The 25992-nt window shown below is 38.8% G+C and overlaps 1 protein-coding gene across 2 annotated transcripts in view; it reads right to left on the bottom strand.

Annotated features, from left to right (window-relative positions):
• The window catches only part of LOC113162046 (phospholipid-transporting ATPase ABCA1-like), a 34201-nt gene extending 8914 nt beyond the window's left edge, over window positions 1-25287 (bottom strand). For both annotated transcript variants that reach the window (XM_026360004.1, XM_026360007.1), the window contains exons 1-23: window positions 25077-25287; window positions 21482-21590; window positions 20122-20215; window positions 18968-19109; window positions 18677-18795; window positions 14809-14930; window positions 12973-13164; window positions 11163-11252; window positions 6194-6437; window positions 5943-6082; window positions 5736-5852; window positions 4734-4928; window positions 3111-3319; window positions 2815-2991; window positions 2501-2723; window positions 2052-2273; window positions 1693-1897; window positions 1435-1548; window positions 1076-1250; window positions 812-943; window positions 579-718; window positions 339-476; window positions 13-242 (exon numbers count right to left, since the gene is read on the bottom strand). In XM_026360004.1, coding sequence (XP_026215789.1) covers window positions 13-242; window positions 339-476; window positions 579-718; window positions 812-943; window positions 1076-1250; window positions 1435-1548; window positions 1693-1897; window positions 2052-2273; window positions 2501-2723; window positions 2815-2991; window positions 3111-3319; window positions 4734-4928; window positions 5736-5852; window positions 5943-6082; window positions 6194-6437; window positions 11163-11252; window positions 12973-13164; window positions 14809-14930; window positions 18677-18795; window positions 18968-19109; window positions 20122-20215; window positions 21482-21547 — 3486 coding nt within the window. In that variant the 5' untranslated portion in view covers window positions 21548-21590; window positions 25077-25287. The remainder of the gene's footprint in view (window positions 1-12; window positions 243-338; window positions 477-578; window positions 719-811; window positions 944-1075; window positions 1251-1434; window positions 1549-1692; window positions 1898-2051; window positions 2274-2500; window positions 2724-2814; window positions 2992-3110; window positions 3320-4733; window positions 4929-5735; window positions 5853-5942; window positions 6083-6193; window positions 6438-11162; window positions 11253-12972; window positions 13165-14808; window positions 14931-18676; window positions 18796-18967; window positions 19110-20121; window positions 20216-21481; window positions 21591-25076) is intronic.
• Window positions 25288-25992: the final 705 nt, after the last annotated feature.

The following is a 25992-nucleotide window of genomic DNA, read 5'->3' as shown; positions in this document are numbered from 1 at the left end:
CACTTGTTTTACCTTTTCTGACTTCTTGCTGTAGGAAACGGTGCTGGCAGAATTCCTGCAGGACTGAAGTGTCAAGTCATAGTCCCTCTTGACTAGGGTCAGGTAATAACCTGTCCCCAGCTGAGTCTTCAGGAAGAGTGAGGAACCTACACAACATAGCTTGCCATGGGAAATGATTGCAATGCGATCACCCAGGATGTCAGCCTCGTCCATATGATGAGTAGACAGGATGATGGTGCGGCCTGACAGAGGGAAAAACACATTCATTATTATTTTAAAAAAATAATGAAATGAAATAATCGCTGCATCTTTAACAGTCAAATATCAGTTGTATTTACCTTGTCTGTATTTAAGCAATAGGTCCCAGATACCCCTGCGTGCATAAGGATCAACCCCAGCAGTAGGTTCATCCAGGATCACAACCTTTGATCCCCCAACAAAAGCCAAGGCCACTGACAGCTTCCTCTGCATCCCACCTACAAAGATCACAAAAAGATAAGACTTCACGGTCACATATCACTTCAAGAAATATGAAAATGTTAAATTAAATATAAAAAAACAAATAAAGAAAAACTGACCAGACAGTGTGCTTGTGCGTGACTGTCTTTTATGAGGCAGTCCGACGTCATTTACAATTTGTTCCATTTCAGCCTTCACCTTCTCTTCTGGCAGGCCTTTCAGACAGGCGTAGAACCAGATGTGCTCCTCAACTGTCAGCCTGAATCACAGCAAATCAACAAATCTCATAATTACCGAAACACAAGAATCTACAAGTGCGTTAAGTAAAACCTTATTCATAGTCCATACATACATGCTGAAAAGTACGTTGTGCTGAGGACAGACACCCAGATTCTGCCGGATGGTGCTGAGTTCAGTGCGGATGTCCTTGCCGAGGATATAGGCTGTACCAGAGGTGGGCGGGAACAGTCCTGTCAGGATTGACCTATCAGAAAAAAGGCAGGGAGACACCAGCAAATCTCCATCTCTATTTATCATACCTCAAATTACCCTTTGAAAGAACTCTGTTCTTTCAATACTGTAGTTCTTCCATGTGATAGTGTGTATATTAGCTTACATAGTTGTGGTCTTGCCAGCTCCATTGTGGCCGAGGAAGGAGGTAATCTGTCCTTCATAGAACCTCAGGGACAATCCGTCAACAGCCAGTTTATTTCCATGGCTGTAGACCTTCACAAGATTCTCGATGTAAACACCTGGATCAATGTTGCTTGGTTCCTCCTCAATACACACAGCTGTGCATAAGATAAAGAAGGGGGCAAAAGCATGTTAGCAATGGCATAATGTGAGGTTTGAAAAGACACAAAAGGAGGCCTCATCTATCTTCACTTCAGATTTCTGACAATATTTCTGGTTATAGTATATCTGAATGTATCCCTAAGAGGAAAGCATTGTGATAATAATGATAATGATACATACCTTCAGCGTTGCCCTTCTTTGACGTAGGGGTGGAAAAGTTCTTGTTCTCTTTCTCTCCACACCAGTAAGTCTTAGTGAATGGGAAATACCAAGGCCTAGGGATCCCATACTGACCTGGAATACAGTGTTGTTTTTTAGTACTGTGCACCAAAACAACCCAGAGGAATTACAGTAGTCACTTTGCACTATTTAGATGTAGATCATTGAATTATCAATTAAAGGGTTAATTACCACAGTATCATTTTGTCAGTGACTTACCAGGAAACACAGCTTCGATGTACCATGTCATTATTCCATATAACACAGCGTCAAAAAGCATGAGGCAGATTGATGTGGTCAGGTTATAGCTGTCTTCTTCCAGAGGGCTGGCCAGCAGGTTTGACCACTGGATACCCACCCCTTGCTCCTCAAAAAGGGCAAAGTACTCACAGCCAAATCCAAAAGCAACAGGAGACAGCAGACTCTGAGTGAAGAACAGAGAAACCAAGGTTTAGAGTAGAAAAAAAATCTAATTCATAAGCATGCACAATACTTTTTAAATGTGTAGGTCCCTCTGAACCAATACTTATGAATGTACATATTTACTGTCTGTGTACTATTATATTTCTTTCACACACCACTACAACTTTTGCTCCAAAGCCCACGTAGTCTTGCCAGGCGACACACAGCACATAGGGCAAATACAGTGTGAAGTAGATGATCCCACCGCAGGCAGCTGCCAGGTTGGCACGAGAAAACAGGGTGCTGATGAGAAAACACTGCATGATGGTTACTACACCGAATGATCCCAGGAAAAGGAACACCACACCGGAGTCACTGTAAGGCAACAGGTTGCCCATCTGAGAGGGATTGAAAGGAAAAGAAGGAGAAAGAAAGTTAAATAGTTTTCTAGTTACAACATTGTGATATCACTTGTTTTCCACAATTTGATGACATTTCTAGACAATGAAGTGTTGTAATCATGGGTAAGAGGGTAGACATCAGCAATTATCAGTGTATGCCCACTTGTTCTCTATAACTTGTTGAAATTCCTGAGTGATGATGCCCTGCTGTGTTCAACACCCACCTTCAATAACATCACCAACAAGCCGGCACTGATCAGCAGGGGTATTAAACTGCTGATGAACCAGCTGAGCCACAGGATGCCATTGTTCAGTCCCATGATCCTCATGGTCTCCTTCAGCCGTGCTTCCTTCTCATACACAACACCCTTGATGATGATGGCTACTGAGTACATCCATGCCAAGGTCATGAAAAGTGGCATTGACCGACTCATTACCCGCAAGAAACTGTGAAAGAAGCAACAACGAATAGTTTTACAGTACACCATTTCAAGAACACGTATGGGAACAAATACATTTTTTTACAGTGTTCACGTACATGTCATCAACATAACAGGGGTAGGGCATCTGCTGAATGTAGATGCCTGTCTTCTCCTTGGTACCAGTGATGGCTCTGATGATTCCATGTTCAATGACATCCTGCAGGTAAGAAAATCCACCCCAGATGTATCGAAGATCCTCAAAGGGGTCTGCCCTGGGACCAGGGTCCCAATAGCTGCAAAGCAAGATAAATATCAGTAGGCATACAATACATAAAAATTTTCTACTTTAAGATAAAAATCTGCAAAGGATCTGTGATTAATCAATATTTGCTTGATAAATGAGGCTGTGTACCCGTCTTTAATCTTGTTTGTCCTCTCCACGTTATCAATGTCCATGCGTATCTTGTAGTTGACATTAGGCGGCAGGTCAGTGCTGTTGCTGTGTGGGATGTCAGGAAACACGATTCCTGCCCAGAATTTCTGGTTGTCCAAAAGACCCATTGACTTGTTGACCAATCGCTCCTCATTAGCTACTGGCTCCAGTTTGTCCAAGTTCACACACTGTAGGGAAGAGAGTTGATTAATGTGACATTTTAATAAGTTGGACTTAAAAAGATGTCTCAACGTCACCTAGTCAAGAAAACAAGGAAATAGAGAAAGAACAATAGACAAGTAGTATGTTTTCTAGAAAGAGGTAAAAAAATAATAAGTTAATTGATTGAAATCATCTAAATAATCTGATTATAATTGTTTTGCCATAGTTGCATTTTGCATTTGCATGCATTTTTTATTAACAGATACAGTTTCAAAACAAGTTATTCTCTTCCTCTTAAATCCTGACACACAAATCATAAAAAGCTTGCACATTCAAATGCTTTGCTAGTAAATATTATTTAAAAACTGAAGACAACTATGAACTCTCTGTGCCTTGAATAGACACTGAGTAACCACATTACAGTAACCTAGATCTGACCTCCTACAAACCCACCCCTCACATATTTCGCTGACATACTTTGTGCTCTTACAAGAAGCCAGTAAGTTCAAAAGGCGTTGTTAAAGTACAGCGTGACCATTTGTAATAGTGTGGACGTGACATTCTTTTGTGATTGAGTGAAGCTTTGACATAGTTCTTATGTGAGAAATGTTGGTTTACACACATTATCTTTTTAAAGAAAAAATCACTGTCAGTAGGTCAGTGGGTCGTTTCTGGTAATATTAGACATAAACAAGGTCAGAAAATAAATTGGACTTGATATGTTTGTAAGTATACCTAATTAACCTCACATTTTGGTTAAAAATGCCCACTAATTAAAATTATAATTCCTTTTTAAAACTCATTTTTGTGCTACATTATTCATGGGGGTGGATTTAAAACCACATTAAAATATGTATAATTGAATGTAGGCAGATCATCTGTCTATTGATAATAGATGTAGACAGATCTGTCTACATGTAGAATGAAAAACACTATGTTTGGTTCAGATTATCTGATCATATATATACCAGAAGTTATTACAGGTTATTACACCACATTTACATCTGCCACATTGAATTTATTGATATGTTATTTAAAAATACCCTGACACAGATAAATAAGGTAACAATTGCCCATTCACTGAAGCATGAACATTGATTAACATTTGGCAAGAGTATATGGGGTGGCTGTTTTTCACTAATCTAACATAGTGACCCAGTACGCAATGACTCAGTATGACAATAATTTGATTTTATGTGGGAAAGTAGGAGAAAAAACATTTAATTTCCAGGTTTTTTAATGCCTCGCTGAAAAAAGTATGTGAACCTTTTGAAATTTTGTGGTTTTCTTCATTAAAGGGCACTCCATATCATCATGAAAACAACATCCCAATCCTAAAGTATGGAGTGGAAAGTGGAAGAAACATCATTATTTGGGCCTGCTTTGCCACATCTGATGAATACCCATGTGGTGCATACTATATGTTTCAACAATACGGACCTCCATAAAGCGGGAGATGGTCTGTATGGCCTGGTCAGTTTCATTGAAGACATCTCTCCAGGTGTAGCTAGATCCTGTAGGTCTATGGTCCCCTGCAGCCTTGGACAGGAAGGCCGACACATCTGACACCTTCCAGTCAGTCTCACTGAGCTGTGCGCTAAAGAATGCAGCACTGGCATTATTCTGCAGCAGGACCTGCAAAAAGTAATGTTTATATTGTTAATAACAGATAATAGCAGTACCTCTTCATGTAACTTATTTTATTCTGAGTATCAGCTAAACTGATAAATACTAAATACAATATCACCTTTTACCACTAGGTGGAAGTGGTGCTCACGTGATAGGAAATGTGAAGTTACTTTTGCTTGAGCTAGAAACCACCATGTTATAAAGTACAGGCCATCTGATACAGATTTGTTTTATGGCATTATGATGAATAACTGTTCCATGCTGGGTGATTTTTAAACCCAATTTAGAAGGCAGAACAAGTAACCCTGTGTGCAAAAAGAACAAATGCAGTGTATTCACTCTTGTTTGATGTGATCAGAGCGAGAACACTCAGTTTAAATTAGGCCACGTTTGTGTTTATGTCAGATAGCAGCCAGAGAATTGCTCTATGATTTCCTTTGATTAATCAAGTTATCTAAACACTTTGTCCATGTTCAGATGAATTATCTGTCTCTGTCTCTATCTGTTATCCTAAAACACAACAACCAATATAAAAAAGTCTAGCCTGTTCTGTGTCTGCACAATTACAAGTACTTTAACAAGCCAGATTAGAACCAAACATGCTTTTTGTTTCTTTCAGGCAAATATTTATTATCATTATTTAACTTTTTTATATGAACATATAGGGGAAAAGCTTCAAAACTTGTATGATCACACACATAATTGATACACAGATACACAGATTAGCGTCTCTAAACCTATCTTGTAAACAGGAAGAGCACTGAGAACACAACTCTGATGAGTATGTGAACAACATTAGTGCATCACACTCACCCTGACCAAGTCCATTTCCTCACTGTTCTCCATGAAGTCCAAAATTTTGGGTTTCATCTCCTCCCACATACCTCCAAGATCCCTAAGCACACCCAGCTCCTGGAAGGTCTTGTTCACCTGAAACACACACATAAACACACATGTTCAACCAAATTATTACGTAGTGATTCTGTTTGGAGTTTTGGACGCAAGAAAAGCTTATTGTACCTCATGGATGATCCTCTGTGTAGCTGGTGTATCTGGGGTGTACAGGATCTTTCCCATTAGCAGAGGTTTTAGGGCTCTCCAGATCATCCTAGAAATGGGGCTGGACTCCAAACTCCGCATTAGGTTGTTACAATAAGGAGCTGGGATGCAAAGATATTTTGAGAATTGAGCCCACTGTGATTACCTGGCAAAAACTATAATAACATTACTGATAAAGTGTGACGGTCACTTCCATAGCTTTGGATACTTACTGGAAGAGTTGTCATACGTGGAGAGAGGTTCATTGTCACTGTCATTGCCATGATTTCCAAACAGGGCTTTGTAGTTGTTGTCTTCATACCAGTTGAGAGACTTAATTTTCAGGCCACCTCCCTCGGGATGCCCACAGACGATACGTGACACGGCCTGGTACATCTGATTTGGAGAGCCTGTGGCATTTGCAGTGAGATATAGGATCTCCTTTCGCATTTCCTTCCAACTCTTCATACTGGCAAGCTGGGGGGAGAGAAACACACAGAAATAGTTGCACAATGATGTTTGGTGGATAGATGTCTAGATCAGTTGTATCAATCCAACTCTATGCATTGATGAGCTTGACAGATATTCAAAGCCCAATATTATTTTCACCAAAAACAAAAAACAACAGGCTTAAGAACATGTACACACAAAATAAATTTGGTGTTGGTGTCTACCTCCAAAGCACATTTCAGGAGCTAAGTATTATCTGTAAACATTATACAATTTGATAATAATATTCAGACCATTAATACTACCATTCTTTTATATATGAATGGAGGCACATTTTGTTGTCATGCTTTGTTCTGTATCTTTTAACAAATGTCTGTCCATGTCTGTGAAATTAGTTCTAAGCGACACAGACTTCTTGCAGCAGAACAAGGGCACTCTGTCCTGTGCTGAATGTACTGCATGTCATACAGTATCTCCTTTATGTATGACCACATCTGTCTTCAAACTTGCTTTGTATGCTCTTTTCCTTTAGGGACTCACATATTTCATTAGTTATGACTCAAGGTGTGAGATGTGCTAAGTGTGATAAGAACATCTGAGTAGATCATCTGACTGCCATCTGTTAAAAAAAGAAGCAGCTTATCTGTACTATGTGTGAGTGAATGTGACGCTGCAGGTCTAAAGTTATTAACAGTTATCGTCTGTACTGTGAGTGGTGCTCTAGACATGGAAGTCGAGTGCTGCACTGCGGGGTGGAGAGACTTAGCGCCTTGCCGTCTGCCTGACTAAGATAAATTTAACTGCTGTGCTCAGACCTATCATTCGGCCCATGTATGTGTGTGTGTGTTTGTGTGTGTGTGTGTGTGTGTGTGTGTGACTGGATTTGCATTTCTATCTAGTGGAGAGGTCAGATAACATACAACATGTAACTTGAAGTGTTACTTACATGTTATCTCTTGGTTACTTCTATAAAAAGTAACTATGATCAGGCACAGTCACTGAGTTTTTTATTTCTACTGATGTTGCAGTTGCAGATTCAAGTTTCTACTGTGCAGTTGTTTCTTCATTAAAAAACGTCCTCTTGTTACGAAATAAATGTTCAGAATAGTGGATGGAAACAAAATAAAAGCCCAACTGCTTTTTTGTTGAATGTGCTGGAAAATAACATTTCCAATAAAGCATTTGTGATTGCATAATGAGATACATTTTATCAGCCTCTCACACCTCCAAACAATGTTTATGCACTGGAAATTACTTTGGCAGTACAAACACATATTTCTTCTGTATCTGTCCAGCTGTTAACATTATCCACAAAAAGTTCAACTCAAGTTCAAGTAGTCCTAAAATCTTACAACAACAACATTCTTCAGCCTTTGGTTATTACGAATGAAAACCGAAAGAGGGCTCACATTCTATTAACAGTCAAATGTGGTGTTACATTAGACTGATAGGAGCAGGAAGTTCATTCTGGTTCACCCTGAGGTTACTACAGGTCAAGAGACAAGTTACCACAAGTTCCCAGTTTCCAAATTGGCCAAACACACACGCAATTATGTCACCAACTTGTGACAGGAAGGGAACAGAAGGAGGGGTTTATGATTTACATGCAAGTAAAACAAAGAAACAGTGCAAGAAGATGGGTGCTTATGTTTCCTATGTGTGAACCAGAGGCAACATAGGCGTACAGTAAGCGTAGGTTCTGTAAGTGTGGAACACAATCGCAAAAAGAAAGAATGAAGGAAAGAAAGGAACAAAGAAAGAAAGAAAGACAGAAAGGAAGGAAGAAAGAAAAAAAAGACAGAACGGAACAGAGAAAGAAAGGAAGAAAGGCATTAGCTGGAAAACAAAACACGAGTAGAAGGCACAAGAAAAAAAAAGGTTTCTATCAGTCATTGTCTTATAGTGCCACTTTACTGACAGTTGTTACAAAGTACATACTTATTACCATGAATAGCAGTTTCATAACAAATAACAGATATAGTTGTGGACTCTTATTAAAACACTTATTTAAAACCAGCTGCTGTTAAGTCTACACTATATGTTTCTAATTTCACCCATCAGTAAGATATTCAATACTGTTTTCCTCAAAAGAAAACGATACTGACTGACTTTTCGGATAGCAGACACAAAGAGACACTTCCTGAGATCGTTCTGTATGCGGTCGCTGTACAGCTGAGCCCTCAACCGCACCAAACCATCACATGCTTTTCTGTACTCCTACAAGTAGAGCACTGTGTGTGTGTGTTGTGTTGGACTGGCTGCATGTCTAGATCGTTATGTAGTTTGTTTTCTTGTGCATTAAAAAGGTCGTGTGTGCTTGTGTGCATCAAAATATGTATCTTCATCCCCTCACTGAGAGCAACAGTAACTCCAAAAAAGAACAATGACAGAAAGAAACTTCAACCCCTCAGTCTCCTTAATTTGGCATCTGCCAAAGTCAAATGTAATGCACACACAAACACCAATATCTTCTAAAGAAGTGTTTCTCTTTTTCAACCATCTGCCACTGTAAAAAAAAAAAAAAAGGTTGAATGCGTGTTTGTCTTTTGTTTGTGTTGAAAATGCTTTGGTGTGACTGACTATATGTGTCACATCCCCAGAGGGAAGATGCCCAAGTAAACTTGATGAGCAGGTGACAAATGCACATGCAGGCAGCAGAACAGAATTATCCTGGAGTAGCCTCGTAACGACGCTGTGTGAGGTTACTATAGTTCAAACCTCCACACCAGTTATTTAGACCGGAGCAGCTCAGAGGAAAATCATTAATTAATTGTTAAGGTGTGAGAATACGTTTTACCTACATGTAAACAAGATTGCGACATAAATTTTAGAAGAGAAGAATTAATTTGTCCCCAGGTTGCTTGTGACTACACTGTACAATGTATTTAAAACAAGCAAACCACAAAAACTATCCACTGCTCACTGCGAAACAGCAAATACCCAGTAGGATAATGTATTTCAAGTGTTTATGATTATTTACTAATTATTTAATAATTTGTTTTCAATGTTATGGCCTAATCAGTTTACAATAGCTTTTTCTCATTATCTTTGTATTCTGACTATGAAGATTCTAAATGAATTCTGTGAATTTCATGGTTTTCTGCATTATTTCTTATAAAATGTGACCTAATCTTTATCAAAGTCATGAGTATTAACAAATATAATGTGCCACAGGAATCACATACTTTACCATAGCACTATCACTGTGAGGTTTTTATGGTTGTTCTCAATAAAGACATGTTGATCAGGTTTTGGAACAAAGGGGTTACTAGAGTTTAGTCTCACACTCTCTACTATAGAAGGAAAACAATACAAATAAAAAGAAAATGCATAAATGGGTTTAAGCGCACAGCAAGCAAGAGCTAGCTCAACTTATTCATTCCTGTGATTAGGTTTTTTCATGTGATGTGTCAAATGGCTAACAATGTAAAAATTAACTTTTTCTTCTCTAATGAACAGACATTTTGAAAATGCATTACAGCCATCATTACTGTTGTCTTCCTGTACTAAAACAAAGACTTCAGGTGATTACTGCTTCTAAAATAATAGTTACGTGGGGAGAATTCTCCATTCTGTCAGCCTCATAGTAGCTAAGCAAACCCATATAATCAGCTTCAAACAAAAGGAAAACACACTGAATGACTTCAGTGATAAAATAAATAGATGGCCTTTCAGCAACTATGCTGCAGTGTGTTGATATGTCATACCTGAGGTACCGCTAGCCCAAATTAAACACATAGTTCCAGAAGGAGTATAAAATATCAACAAGAGATGGTCATATACAAACAAAAACAAGGTGAAAATCAGGATGTTGACCAAAAATGATTTGGTTAATATTCTTCCACTCTTGTATTTTGTATTCTTCATGAGTTCACATTTGTTAATCATTCTCCTCTCATACAGAGTCAAGCAAAAAAACAACTTGCTAGAGAGGATAAAAAAGCATTGCTGAGGGTTGCAATGTTAGTGCCTGAAGGAGGAAAACACTCCTGCTGTTATCATAGTTAGACAGGAAGTGCTATTTCACCTATAGACAGAGTCAGTTTATGTGTGTGCTTGCACCACCGATCTACTTTCCCATTACATTCCAACAGATCGGACTAGGTTACACTAGCTTAGGCCAGGCATGTGTGTGTGTACGTGAGCGTGCATGCCTGAGACAGTGCACCTGCTTTTCGGCTGAGTAAGGCTTTTATACTGCAGCTACATGAACATTTTACACTGCAGGTGTGTCCTTATCTAAGCTTCAGAGAAGCATCTTTTCAGAAGAAAAGCAGTATGAGATTACATCAAAATCAAAGGACCAGTTTAAAGGCTAAAGATATGCAGCTTGTTTTTAATCAATTATTTTTTCCATTACAATAAAGCAGTGTGTCCTAACTTTCTAGTGATCTCCCTTTTTACAACTTGTACCTCAGAAGCAACTATTTGTTCCCAAAACCACATTTCCTTTCAATCACAAATATAACTTAGTAGAATACTCTTTCTTAGAAACTCTCTGAAAGAGTGTGTGTATGCATATCCTATGTGTTAATTTTGTCAATATGGCCTTGAACCTGAGTGTCCCAATTTGTAGTTGAACATATATGTGACCCAAGACAGAGGGCAGATTCTAGGTAAGAATTGATTTTATTCACAAACATTACTACAGGAGACTGAACTTTGGAAACAAATACTTCAGTACTTGTGTTTGTACCTGTTTAAACCTGTGTGGGCAGTGGGCTCTGTGTGTGTGCGTGTATGTGTGGTTACCTCCACTGCTAGAGCGCCCAGGCTCTCCAGAAGATTGTCAGTTGCAGCTGAGACTTCCTGAACGACTTTGGGGTTCGACCTCACATCATTCTGTTAGAGTGAAAGAAAATCATTACTATCGTGTATAGATTTTTGTGCACAATTATGTTATCCTAATAAAACTGCACTGATATATAGTATGCAGAGGGAAATGGAAGCCATGAGAAATAAAGTTATCTGTAAAAACATAAAAACGTTAGATTCGTGTTTTTTCTTGTTTTGTGCTTTTTTTGTTCTATCATTTTGATTTGCTATCTATCAAGAAGTCATAATTTATAGCTACCATAAAATAAAAGCAATGGAAAAGGAGAGGTGGGTGAAAAAGAAAGGGAACAACATTGGGGTCCCCGGTGAGGGAAAAGGGTAGCTGAGGAAGAACAACAGGTCAGTGTGACTTTGACCTCCTGTGTTCCTGCCTGTCAAACTGCTCTGTGTGAGAGTTTGTCTGTGTGTGTTCTCGTCTATCTCACTGCTGTCAGCTGCTGGAACGTCTGACACTCAATAAATCACAGGTGTCACAAAACAGAGTACAGAACAGTTGTCTAGAAGAAGAGAAAGATACTCTCTTTTTTTTCTCACGCTGCTCTGTCATTTTTTCTTTCCCTGGAAATGTTTATCCCTGTACGCACATGCAGTGAGACATAGGAGAACGTTGAATTATGAAAGAGTCTTGGCCCTAACTTTTTACACAATTTTGTAACTTCTGGAAAATAATTTCCACTCTTGCATCAACATTTGGATGTAGAGGAACAAGAAAAAGATGCTTTGGCGTGAATCCACAATGAACCAGTTACTTATTTCATTCTCATACTAAGAGACTTGACTAAGGTTTTTCTAATCTCTCCAGCACCAAAGCTTGGTGTTACTGAGGACTTGTGACTTGATTTCTTTCTGGTGCCTGTCTCTCTCACTGCAAAACACAATGTTTATTTCCAGCTCTTGCCATCATTCATCATTATGACTCATTTTTAGATTGATGGTTTTACAGGAAGTGGGCAGGCTGTTTGGCAAGATACAGGGAAAGAGGTGAAGCTAGACAGGGAGGGAAGAAGAAAGGAAAGATGAAAGCTGAGAAAATAAATACAGAAACTGACACAGACAACAATTTGTAGTATGTGAAAAAGACAAGGGATTTCCTTTAAAAGGATGAATACAGGCTCTTGCTTTGAATCCTGATTCCACGCCACGGCTTTACAAACAGTGATTCTGCCTGTCGTACAATATTAGTGCCACAGTCAAGGTCAACCATTCACCAGTCTTACTATAACAACCTCAAAAGGTTATTACAATAAGTCTCTAGTGCAGAGACCAATGTCAGTTATGTGAATGTGTCTCAGAAATTTTTCTTGATGCACTTGTTCATGATGTTCCAGTTCATAGCTTGTAAATATCCCTAGTAAATCCTCCCCTTTGATTGGAAAGAAATGCATTTTCTAGGAATCTACACTGACGAGTGACTTTTTGGCAAAGACATCCTAACTTTGTTTTTCGCCCAATTACCCAGAGGTGAAGCAACATGGGAAAGGGATAATACAATCTATTTTCCAGTTAAAAAGAGAAGGGAACGTTTTCACTGTTGGGCCCAGTGGACAAGAATTCACTTTAACTGTGGCTCAGGAGGTTTATGTTAGAAATCTGAATATATCAGTTATGCTCAAGGTATAATCCAACATAATATAATCCAACTAAGACACTTGCAGTGCTAAACATCTGACTATCACGATCTACAATGTGAGATGGTCAGTTTGTGTGACTGGGCAGAAGAACTCACACGAATGGGCTTGAGGAAGTCCAGGTTGGAGAGGAAGTGGTTCTGGGCCTTGTTCAGCCAGTCACTAGAAGACGTGCAGATAATTTCTTGAGTCATACGAGACACGTTTTGGTCAGCAATGTGGACAAACTCTTCTAGGGGCGTGGTGTTACAAAGATCTCTTAGATGGAAGCCAAAACCTTTAGTCAGCACCTGAACAAAGAGAAAACAATTACTCAGATAAAGTAGAGAATTATGAAAGCATCTGTTAGCATACTATAGGATGACTGAGGAATTTAGTTTGGTTCAAATGTTAATGTGATACAACATACAAGTACAAGGCACTGATCTCCTTCAAGCTGAATTTATTATGCTATTTATATATATGCTATGATACATTTTAAACACACCAAAAAAAAAAAGAGTCAAACTTTCTAACACTAAATATTTACAGATGATCCAATCTATATTTTCTGTTGGTCAAAAATGTAAAACCTTCTGACAAACACAAATTCAAATAAGACCTAATTTCAAGGGACTCATATGTTAATATTAATGTTTGTAGATCAAACTAAGAACTTTGTTCTTTAAAATGCTCCTCTCTCTTCTTTGTTCACAAACACAATATTTGGAGGATAAACCATAGATGTGCCTGTGCAAGCGCAGAAACAAAATGTCCTTTTCAAGGACTGGACAATGGCTCTGTTGTCTGTGACAGAGTCAAGGTGTTCACATACATGTGAGTGTTTGTGTGTGTGTATGTGTGTGTGAGGAGGCAGGGGGGGCACATTGACATCACATTTACATTTTGTCATTTAGCAGACACTTTTATCCAAAGCAACTTATAAGTGAGACAAGGTACAAGGCAAAGGCATCTTATGAATGTCCTTGACCAGTCTATGTTGTGCCAAAAGGCAGCATATTATGCACATGCCTCCTAATTTTCAGTCCTCTCCTTAAGTAAAGTTCACAATGATCTTCCTCGACTAACATTCACTCATCCCCACTGGTCAAGAGACATCTGGGGGAGAAAGATGGGTTGAACAGCATCAGATGGTGGGATGAGAATTTGTCTCTGTTGCTGCACGTGAGAAGAAACAAGGGAAGGGAGGGGGTAAGTAGAGTGGCCACGTGACCCCAGTGCTTTCACCGCATATCAGGGATGTTGTTATGGGCTGGGTTGGAAGGTGTTGTTGACATGGATGTGAATCGCTGAATCATTAAATGTATGTGTGAAACACGGTCATACAAATAGATGAACGACACAGCAGAAGGTATATGTTTCTTAATGAGTGTATGGGGTTGCTGGGAAATTAATCATCTTGTCAGTCAGAAAAAACGATCCACTGTTAGTGAGGGGTGACATTAATCAAAATGGGAGGGCACATGAAAATAAATCATTATAATTATAGGAATCTTTTATGTTGGGGGAAAAATGAATAAAGAGACAGATAGGAAGGAATCTTTTGGTGCCCAACAGCCCCTATACCCCCACCCACACTCATTTTTCAGTCTGGGTATTAAGGGCTTAGCTGTGCAGAGTCCTGTGGCCCAACAGATGCAGCTGAGCCAAGGTCGCTGGATTTATGCACGAGCACTGTGGCCAGGGGAGTATGATTATCTCATATGAGAAAAGGACTAAACTACAAAAGTATTACGAGACTATATTTCATAATACTATACTGCTATCTGTTCTGTTGCAGATGTATATGGGATCTGAGGTTAACAGAAACAACATTTCAGTTTTGCAATATACACATATAAAAAGCTTCACTTAAACCCTTTACTAAAAACCTTATGTATATTATATTTTATATTATATCAGTTTATGTATGTATATATATTGTAATAGTTTACCTTCTCCAGATTGACGTCAGCCTCGACTATCTGCTTCAGAGCATGGCGGGGAAGTGAGGCGTTATGATGCAGGAAATGGGACAGGGTCTCATTGTCTTGCAAAAAGTCCTTCAGCTTGAAAGCTAGAAAAATAAATAGGGAACATTAAGTCAAACAGCTATGACACATAAAACTCTAAACCGCTATTTCAATAATAAATGTGTGTAACCTGAGAAGATAAAAATACATAACTAGAAAATCAAATCAAACGTTATATGTGAAACACAGGCACATACTCTCCTCGCTCTGCACTGAGGACTTTTTGTACTTCTGCTGAATTCCAGAGAAGTCAAACCATTTCTGAAACTGGTCCCAGTCAGCTGCATGCACCCTCACACTCACTGCTCACTTCTCATCAGCTGTAAGTTTTTTACTCAGTCAGGGTTACTACAGGGTATTCCACTTTGGTCCAGATAATGCTTGCTGTTTCTCTCTCTCTCATTCGCTTTAATTCATTGTAAATTATTGTTCTTTCAACTACTTTTGTTCAACAGCTGTTTTCTCTTTATCGATTTACTAGTTATACTGACATCCGACCTTAGCTTTTGGCAAAGCTAGTTAAAAGGAATTTTGCAGAGAGAACAAGAGTAGCTCCTATATTTTGGTTGTTAACAATGCTCTTGCTGTCAAATTGGACTGTTTCTTATCCTAAGAGTTTTGCATGGCCGTTTAGTGTCCTTGATTATGAAGATGAATACATTTTACACTTATTTACTAAGTAACATACACACACACACACACACACACACACACACACAGAGGAAACACTTGGCTTCAACAAAACTGAACATCCTTTGGGAGGAAGTGAAAGAGAACAGTGTGTTTCTGTGTGCTGAGGGTGAACATGTGTGTCGCTCTTCCCTCCTAGCGCCACAGCTATGCACAAGAGTGTGTGCTATTTGTGAGTTTGACGTGGGAGTGTGTGTTTGATACATCCCAACCATCCCTGCTCTCTCTGCATGTGTGTAGGTGTAACTGTACACTGTGTATGTGTGAATGTATGTGACCTAAACTCTCAGGGTTGAACATCAAGGGAGTGTTAATAAGGACTAATCAGTTTCCCAGTAGGAAGCCTCTGCTCCCATGGTGCATTGCATCTAAAGGCCCTTGAGGACACACAAGACTGGATGGTGGAACTTTGTTAAAATTGAAAGTCATGCTAAATTGTGCAGTTTGCTTGTGTGTGCATGTGTGCATTTGATTTTCTTATTTGGTTTTATCTGTATGCATTTGTCTTTATTTACACAGCCTGGTTGCTCTAAATCTTCTGGGTTACCTGGGAGAAATTTAAACAGTAAAGTAACAAACCTTCTTTTCCTGTGTTGAAGCCACAGGCAAGCCCTATGTTCAAATCTATTAGTGTGTACATGCATAATGCTGGAGCATATCCTGTTTTAAATTAAACAGTGCTGCTATCACACACCTTAACAACAAATGTCATCACTGGTCAAACTAGTCTACAAACAGGCTGTGATCTCTGTGGAACCACATGTTTCCAAATCTGTCACAAGCTGGATAACAAGCTCAGGCTTTCCTGAATACCAAGTGTATTTTCATTTCCGGTCATTTCAACATAATATGGCTGCTGTGCCAATTCTGACAACAGTGACAAAATGGCTGCATGTGCAAAGACAGAGGTAAAAAGATACCTCATATCTCTCTATGAAAACTGAGTACATTCAAGAAAAAATATAACACAGTTCATGACAAATCTAGTTTGCCATTTCAAAAGATCAGAAACATGACACATCTAGCATGAGGTGCAAGAATAAAAGTCAAATATTCTCATCTGTTATGCAATCCCATTTTCAGCTTTGCTTTTGTGAAAAGACAGGTGGGAGGATAAAGTAAAAGTATGTATGAAAAGCTCAATCCTGGCAACCTGATAATAGTTTTTCACATCTGTTCATCAATTTGGGATTAAGAAACCTTATCTTACCTCAATGTTGCATTGCTTTGATCTTAAAATAGGCATGTCTATTGATTCTCTTCACATACAGCACACATATATTAGACCTGATCAAAGAAGAGTGTAACCTGTGTGATTTCATTGCTTTCTTTGACCTTTGCCATTCCACCTTCCCTGTCACTGTAAATCATCTAATATTGCTTAAACTAACACAGGCCTCTCTCCAAGCTCTTTGATCTATACGCTTATTCCTAATGTTTTACTCTGTCTGCTTTCTCCTGCATCATATATGACTGTTCCTGAACTACATAAATGCATGCACCTGGATTAAAGACAAATACACAGTTAAATATGCGCAAACATTTTAGATTAAAAAATTAATAAACAATATTTATATTTGTCTGGACTGTCGTGTGATCTTTTTTTTCAGGTCATGTTATTCTTTGGAGGAACTATTGCATAACACAATTTACCTCTGGGATGAGAGAACAGACGGTGGCCAACAACAAGAACCTTGGTTGTTCTATTTAGTTGCATAATTTCTGATGGTAGACTCTACTCACTATACCCTTACTGTCTAATGTGAAATCACAATAATACCCTCTATTTATAAAAACTCAATGGACCTATTCATCATATGTGCCCCAGAGAAATGTTGCAGTAGCAAGACAACACTAATGGAACAAATATGAGACAACACAGTCTAATTGGACTCCCTCATTTCACTATAACAATTAGCTGAGGTCAGTAGTTACATCACTGCTGTTTACTGTTCCTGCACTCTGTAAAGCTCATCCTCATTTTATCCTCCATTTTATTTTTAGTTTTTCTTGTTTTTCTTTCTTTTGTTATGGTTGTCTTTGTAAAGAAGGTTGGCTGGAAAACAGAGATGTCTGCCATGTCAGAGTAATAGCAATGAAAACCTTTTCCACTGAGGAAAGATGATGTGTATAATGTGATAATGTGTGTGTGCTTTCTATTCACGTTAAAGAGAGTAAATGCAATGCGAGTTCACAACCCTCTTACATAGTTACAGGCTGCATTTACTGGGTAGAAATTTATTAAGAAACACTTTCTCTGCACAGCAACAGTTGAGGTCATGATGATGAATTCCTCTCTATTTCTTTTTAAAATCTAAAATCTAAACACTGTTTAAATGTGCTCATAGAACTCATGACAACATATTTTGCAGAATAACTTGATAACTAACCACTACCAGTAGTAAACAACGTCTGTGAGTTGTCCTCTTAGACAGGAAGCGTTCCAGTCAGAACAACTGGCCACTTTATTATCAGATCTGATTATACAGTGATCATCAGGGTGGTACGCAAGTTTCTGGTTTTCCTGTCTTGGACCACCACCACTAGCATGTAATAAAAGAAGCACAGCAGTGCTATAACCAATGGCTTTTGGGACATGGCCCCACCACGGGTGGTAAACTGTGATAAGAAAAGGACATGTCACACCAGCAAAGCTCTAAGCTAACATGAACCGCCAAGAGTGAGTGAACTTGGAAAGTCAATAGACCATAATCATTTTTTCAACTATTTATTTGCAATGATTCAAGCCTAAGTCATTGTGTAATGTCTGTGTGGTATGTCTGCCTTTTTAATGTACGACTGTGTAGAATGCACGTAGTATTTTTCATTTAACAGCTCCTTACAAATAGTATTTTTAGCCAATTTTGTTATTGGGGGACACTTACACATGTTGAGAAGAAGAAAATTTGATCAACTGACCCACAACACCTTTCCATGAACTTTTCACTCAAGCAGAAGCTGAACATGTAAGTGAAGTTAGTTACTAAAGTGGTTAAAACATATATGGGTGAAGCAGGAGTTTGTTTTTTTGTAACTTATCAATCAGCTGGTCAGCTTAATAAATCACAAAACAAGCAAATAATCAAAGGTATGTTCTTACGAGCAGTGTTCTTCTGCAGGTTCCTCAGAGCCCTCAGCAGTCCCTTGTAGCCCTCGTAGCTCCTATCATTCTGAGTGTACAGCAGGATCTTCTTGGCATCAACGAACAGACGAGAGATTCTGGTGGGGTTTGCACAGAAAGGCACCATTAGATACAATATTTTACATCCCTGAATAATTCAAAGACTGTAAGGGTATTTTTTCAATTTTGTAAAAGAATACATTTTATTACTGAACGCTCTTTAAGTTAAACTTGATCAGTCAATGCAGTGGATAAGTATGAAGGTCTTACATAGAATCATTGAAGTTTCCCACCACCCCCGGACTCTCTCCAGGGGTAGGATTGCGGAAGCAGGGGTTATTCGCGTTACAGATGATGCCTTGCACCCAGGGCAGGGTACCAGCTGAAGGCATGGCCTTGTTGGGGAAGTGGCCTGAAAAATAATAATAAGCATACAATTGTATAAGCATACAATTTTAACTTAATTATTAAATATCAGCTAAACAGAGGAGATATACTAAGCATTAGGAGAACATTATAATATTATAATTCTTGCTATTTCAATTGTCTCTATAATTGACTCTCCATTGACTCTGCAGTAAACAAAGCTAATCCTCTAAATGGTAATATGCTCCATGTTAATAATCATGTCACCTTGTTTAATACTTTACCGGTCTAAAGCCTTTGACTAAACCTTTGTTAATTTCTCTGTCTAATACAAACTCATTAAGAAAATGAAAAGTGTAGAACATTTCCACAGATTTGGGCACACAGATCAAACCCCTGTACGATGTAGACCATCGTCACCACTGCCTAAACTTTAAAAAACACCGATCTCTTCTTTACAATTGTTTGGACTCTTATAAGGTAACAGAACTGTTACTGCTCCAATTCACCAAGGTTAAGTAGCTGTTACGTTGAAGAGATATGCATAGAAGGAGAGAAGGGGTCAGGAAGTTGAAACACAAGTTCACTGGGCTCTGATAGACTTATGATACACTAATTTGGTATTAGTGCTTTGTTCGTAATAGGGAAACTGATTTGTTAGTCAACACAATGACCACAGCATCTCTAGGGAACCTCTGATAAGATTTTTGTTCTTTCAACTGGTAAAACTCTTCTTGAGTTGAAACATGGCTAGAGTTGTGAAACCAGCTCTGGAAAAAAATATCTGGTTCACACAGTGCAAACAAATACTGAGCCAACAGATCCTTCTGCAACAGTAATATGGAAACCTTGCATGACTGACATATTGATCTTACCAAGAACCAAGAGGCTCTGCTTTGTTAAAACAGACAACTGGTGTCATTTGTATTCACTTTTCATGTTATGTTCATCTTACGTCACTGCCAATTTTACAGTTATGTCCAATCACTCATATGCTCGGTTAAGGACATTTTAGCTTCTACCACCCCTCACTCACTCTCTCCCCAGTGTCTGCTTACATTCATGTTGCTCGTAGGGTGGATAATGTATTCGGACCGAGATCAAAATGAAGAAGATGAAAAGAGGCCAGATGATCTCAATCAGCAGCTGGATCTAAGAAAGCAAGACCAAAGGGATGACAACAGGTGTTAATCAAACAAAGCTTTACACCTCATGAATATATGAGTTAATCATCCCAAACTGTGACTGTGAAAATTTCCTTTTGTGTTAAACAGCCCAAAGTTGTTCCATACAATGTTTTAATTGTATTTTTCTGTAAAACTAAACCAGTCTCTACTGGTTTAGGAAAAAGAAAAACATATAAACATGAACTGTGACGTGAAGGGGGCTGTCAGCTATTGTCCTTTGCAAACAGTAATCCCTCCAAGACTTTGGGTAAAGTATATGGGTTAATAAAGGGACACAGAGTGAGACAGAGGGAGGGGCCTGCTGGGTTTAGAGGACTATGGATTTGTCCATCTGTTCCATATGGCTTCTGTGCTTCAGCTGTCTGTGTCTCAGCCTTAACAGCATGGCAGACATGCAACATTTGGATAAAGACTAAAGACATTGTCTTTCAACTGTAACCCTTTGTTAAAAATTACTAGCTGTCACTTTGAGGAGGCGTTTCTGCTTCACGGACAAATGGCCTAACTGTATGCAGATGAGCCCCTTCCCATATAAAGAGGTATGATGCTACAGCCCTGAATTGAATTTGATTTACATGACTTTAAGTGTGTGGGCATTAACCAGTCCAAGATTGTGAATAATGGATCTGACATATAAATGTGTCATCATGTCTCTGACTGACTCATGGTCAACTCAGAACTAAACCACATTCCAGTCCATGTGACCTGGGGGAGAATTACACCATTTCCATGGTTGTGGGCTAAATAAGTATTGGATTGTTGTATATTAATGAGTAAAATATGTAATCCTAACATGTATAAACCTTTGTAATGCCGTTATGACTGTTCTTGTGGGACTAGTCTCAAATTTCTGATCTTTGTCTCTAATTCAATGTAAACCCACTAAAATGTGATTGAAATAGAAGATTATTAGTCATACAAGCTAACAGGAAACAAAAATACTCAGTTCTGCATTTTTTTTGTCTGTTTCATGGAATATGAAAATTCCAATTTTGGAGTTTTTGCCAATGTAACTTTAAACACAAGGATAATGCAGTCTGGCCATTAGCAGATATAACTAAATACGTGACATCAATGAAAGTAAAACCTCTGTTCTGAGGAAACATCATAAAGAATACAAACTAAAAAAGTTCTAAAGTATTAAAACTGTTAAAACAACATATCATTTACTCTGCTATCACTAGTAAATGATATGTTGCTTGAGTCAGTAATTTGAAGCACTCCTACTTACAGTCTGTCTCCGTCGGTAGGTGAAGTTCTTCCAAAGCAGTAAACCCAGTTGAGTGGAGACTGCCATGTTGCTGTCTTCCCAACCTCACTGAGCACGCTCCAGCTCCTCACTGTGTAGCAAAAAGACAAAGACAGAGTGTCAACACCTGCAGATTTGTACAGGTTAGGGTAAAGGTAGCTGTCACAAAATAAATAATACTTTCCTGACTATGAAAATGCCAGACTAATCACAGTCAACTAACAAACCATCAGTAGCTACCAAAAGTAGTTTACAAAAAATGACTGACGCACAACACTGATGTGAAAAAAGAACAGAAAGTAGTTACATCAACAAACTATAACCACACAACTGTAAAAAATCTGGTTGCACCATCCAACGGATTACGCCACCATTGGGCATGAAAAGCAATAATTAGTTATTATTTGGTTCTAAAAACATTTTAAAATAATATAAAGTAAATATCAATATGAAACAAAGTATCATTACTGACAGAAAATAATCATGACAACAGATTCACCTATAAGAAATATTTCACTCTGAAATGCAGACCAGCCAAAAGTACAGCAACACAAATGAAGTCGACTGGTGACTGGGGAAGGTTGCTAGCCACTGCAAGCTGAAGTCCACTTGATGTCGACTCATGTGTCCAAAAGTCCTGCTATAGTTCAACTGGCAGAATGAGTGGGTGGTGGGATGGTTTTAAGGGGTAAAAGTTGCTGGCAATCCATTTATGGTCCCAATTATCACCCTGTTAACACCCCAGTATCACACACAGTACTGCATTTCATGGAAATGGTAAAAGAACACATTACTTGATCTGTGTTTGTCATCCCTATTGTTCAATCTAAATAAAACACCCCACTGATTAAACAGCATTAGTTACTCAAAGAAATGTGACCAAAAGAAGACCAAATACACAAAGTACTAAACTGTAGTTTTTTGATTGCACAAAGACCAATTACTTTAGTATCTAGTTAACAAGGACAATCTCATCAGGACTTTTGTAATCCTGTTTACCGACTCAAACACCAGGTCATCAAGACCTAAAATTGTGTCAGCCACTCAAGACTGAGACCATTAACTCCTTAATTAAAGCAATCATGGTTTACAGCACATGAGGAAATGGTAACTCAAACCTATGAAAAACAAATCTTTAGCTGTGAAGTCCATTGCAGCTCCATTAATAATTATTATGTCCACAAAGAGCTGATTAACATAAATATTATATTATTAGGTAGATGATCAGATTTTATACAACATTTCTGCGCTACAACTAAGTTTTGTGTTAGTTCATGTTTGATAGTTAACTTGGAGTCCTTAGACAAAGGATCGAGGCCCTCCTGCTTGTTATTTTCAATGTCCTTTATATTGCGTGTATGAATACAACTGAATGGAGCAACAGCACAACAGTGTCAAGGACATGTTAATGTGGTGATCCTATGATTGGGGTCTACCCTGATCAGCTCATTCATCAAGTTTTCTGAGTTTGAACACCACAGTGTCTCTAATGCAATCATAAAAATACTGATGTCACATTTAATCAACAACTTGCCCAGCAGTCTCCACTTACATCTGCTAAAAAATAGATGCAATTGGCTGTATTAAGTACATCCACCCAAGAGTGCCCAAGATGTTGCAATAAAAACCAACAAGAACTGTGGGAACAACAAACAACACAGTGACCCGTGTGCACTATCTGCTGTACGGGTACATCTGTGCACACCATGAGTCACTTGATTTAACAGACGCATTCGTGGCACATACTGGATCTGCCAGCTGTAATCTTACTGAAAGTCTCTAATTAAAACGTACAGATATTCACATGCATCACAACTGACTATATCATGGAATAAGAGCTCAGGTGATTTAACAAAGAACAACCCTTTAACAACATCAATGCACATTACTGTGTGTCTTAAAAACAAAACACAAATAAAAGCCCTGTTTTTAATCCCAAATTATCTATAGACTTCCACTGCTTATTGTTGTTGTACAGTATGTGTGGATAGATGACATTCTATATAATTTGCACATCTGACACATTTGGCATCTACTGAATGGCTTTTCTTCTACCTATCCTTATTTTGATCACTGAAACTCTGTCTTCAGTCTATGCCCACGTTCATTTGAGGACTGATCACCGACCGTGTTTACATGTTTCTAACCATTTAAAAACCTTTTCTTTTCGTCTCACTTGCACCAGCCTGCTTCTGTCGGTGTTTTCTGTTGTTTACATGTTAAACTGAATGGCTTCTGACGAGTTCAGGGTTTAGAAAACACCGTGGAAATACATCGCATACAGAATTGAGGGGGGGGGGGGGGGGGGGGTTCTCTGCTCTCTGCTGCTTGTTGTGCAGCCTAAATGCTGCAGAGCTAGGCTGCCTCTAGTGGTACACATCAAAACCTGCTTTTTTCATACTTGTTTACCATCAAATTCTCACTCACGTGTTATCACACTCAGGGTTTTTTTTTTTTTCTCAACTCCATTTTCTTTCTTGTTTTCTGAACACATGTAACATATGATCATCAAAAAGCAAAACTAGTCAAATTAAAAACTGTAACATTTATTTTCGATCTTCGACGATCTTGTAGCGTTGGTCTTATATCATATTCGCTGCTTCAAACCACGAAGCAAAACAGAAAGACGTTGTACCTTATTTGTTTATATGGATATGTTTGAGCAGACTCAAACAAAAGGTGCAATAAATTACTGCGCTGCACGTTTCGGGTGAAAAAAACGTGAAAAATGTAAAAAAAAAACGGAAAACAAACTGCGTGCATACTATCATAAAGGATGATCTGTATACTGTACTCATTGTCAGCTTTATGACAAAGTCAAAATTCATCGTCTGCATAACTTAAGTTATGAGACTAGTATTTCATTGTTCTTTGGTGACTGAGGTTACTCTCGGTCATTTTGCTTCGCGATGCAGCGCTTCAAGCGTCAAGTCAGACAAAATGAGGCGACAATGACTGTTGACTATCCTTTCACCGTAAAACCGCAACGAATAGACCCTGAAAACACTCGCTGTCGTGTGCTTTTAAATAAAAGCAATTTAGACTTAGCTGAAAACCATCAAAGTAGGAAGGTGGCGTGTTTACCTTGTGCTGCTCGTTCTTTTTCTTTTGCAACGATAAGCCGAGTCACATAAATACGTGACAACAAAGAGGCTTTTATTTTGTAATATCTCACCGGAAGCTACACGTTTAACTGTAGCTGCCTTTACACTCTTCATTAGTCTCACAGACTTAACACAGAAGAATAATGTTAAAGAGCAAAAACCAACTAGGAAACTGTTGTCATTTTGCATTAAATAACCTCAATGCAGCGTATAACCATGTTATAGAAAAAAACAAATAATAAAAAAAAAACATCAGTACAAGACGAACTGTTCTTGTGTTTTCTTTTTAGCTTAAATAAGACACTCGCAACCAAAGCAGCACCTTAACCTGACAATATGTCATTAAAATGTGTTTTAACCGTGACACACGGGGGGCACAGCTGCATCTCCGACACTGAAAAGCACCAAACCACAGCAAACAAAAAGAGGAAAGAAAACGAAAAAAGGGAGGAAAACTCCAAAAAGTCACCAACCTTGATCCTGACTAGTGTGACTGTTCACTCCTCCTGTTGTCATCAAATGTCCAGTACAAATTGTAAATGGCGAACAAATAGTAACTCCCGAACCGGTACGGTCCTCCTGCGCTCTGTGTCTCGGATAAACGGTGTGTGTGTGTGTTTTTTTTCGTCCAGCCGGGTTTTATAGCGCTGCTCGACGCGGAGCAGAGCAGCGGAGCAGCGGAGCAGAGCAGCGGAGCAGAGGAGGAGCAGAGGAGGTAACTGTCGGTCACCGAGCGACGCTGCTCCCATATAAGGCGAGCACGTGCGGAGTCAAAACATCTCTTAAAGGGCCAGACACACATGCGCCGTGCGGCCTCTGCATCCCTCCACGGCGCAGTGATGTAAACACACTGCGCACTATTTAGAATGGGGGCATTTCAGCATCACAGGAGCCAAACACATGAAAGAAAAAATAATAAAGAGAACGGTGAGAAAAACAAAAACACAATAGTAATGTTAACTGTCTAAAGTTAAAGCTGAGACTAAAGAGTTGACCCTAAATATAGAGGCAGAGCATCATGGGAGCTAGTGGATTTTAGATGGAGCACTGAGTGGCTTCTTTATTCAAGGGTGGGAGCTTCGCCCTCCATCTCATTCCACTTTTGCAAAAAGTCAAAAAATTGTTCATCCTTTCCATTAATCTGATGGCTAATTTGTGTGTGAACGAGCACCCTGGTCACTTTTTTTTTCACAATAGTTGCTGCTGTTGGACATACTGACTCAGATGTAGTAACATTTCTGGATCACTTTTAAGTCTGAAGTCTGAAAAATATTTTTCAACAACACGAACGCATCAGCAGGTTTGACATCAAAGTTCATCCTCTGTGTTGTAGTAAGAAAACACTAGCTTCAAAATATGTTACTTAATGTAGGCCACTGTCCAATTTCA

The sequence above is a fragment of the Anabas testudineus genome, chromosome 1 (genome assembly GCF_900324465.2).
Source record: "Anabas testudineus chromosome 1, fAnaTes1.2, whole genome shotgun sequence".
NCBI classification, from domain to species: Eukaryota; Metazoa; Chordata; class Actinopteri; order Anabantiformes; family Anabantidae; genus Anabas; species Anabas testudineus.
The sequence above is the reverse complement of the archived record's forward strand: the minus strand, read 5'-3'. Positions and strand labels throughout refer to the sequence as shown.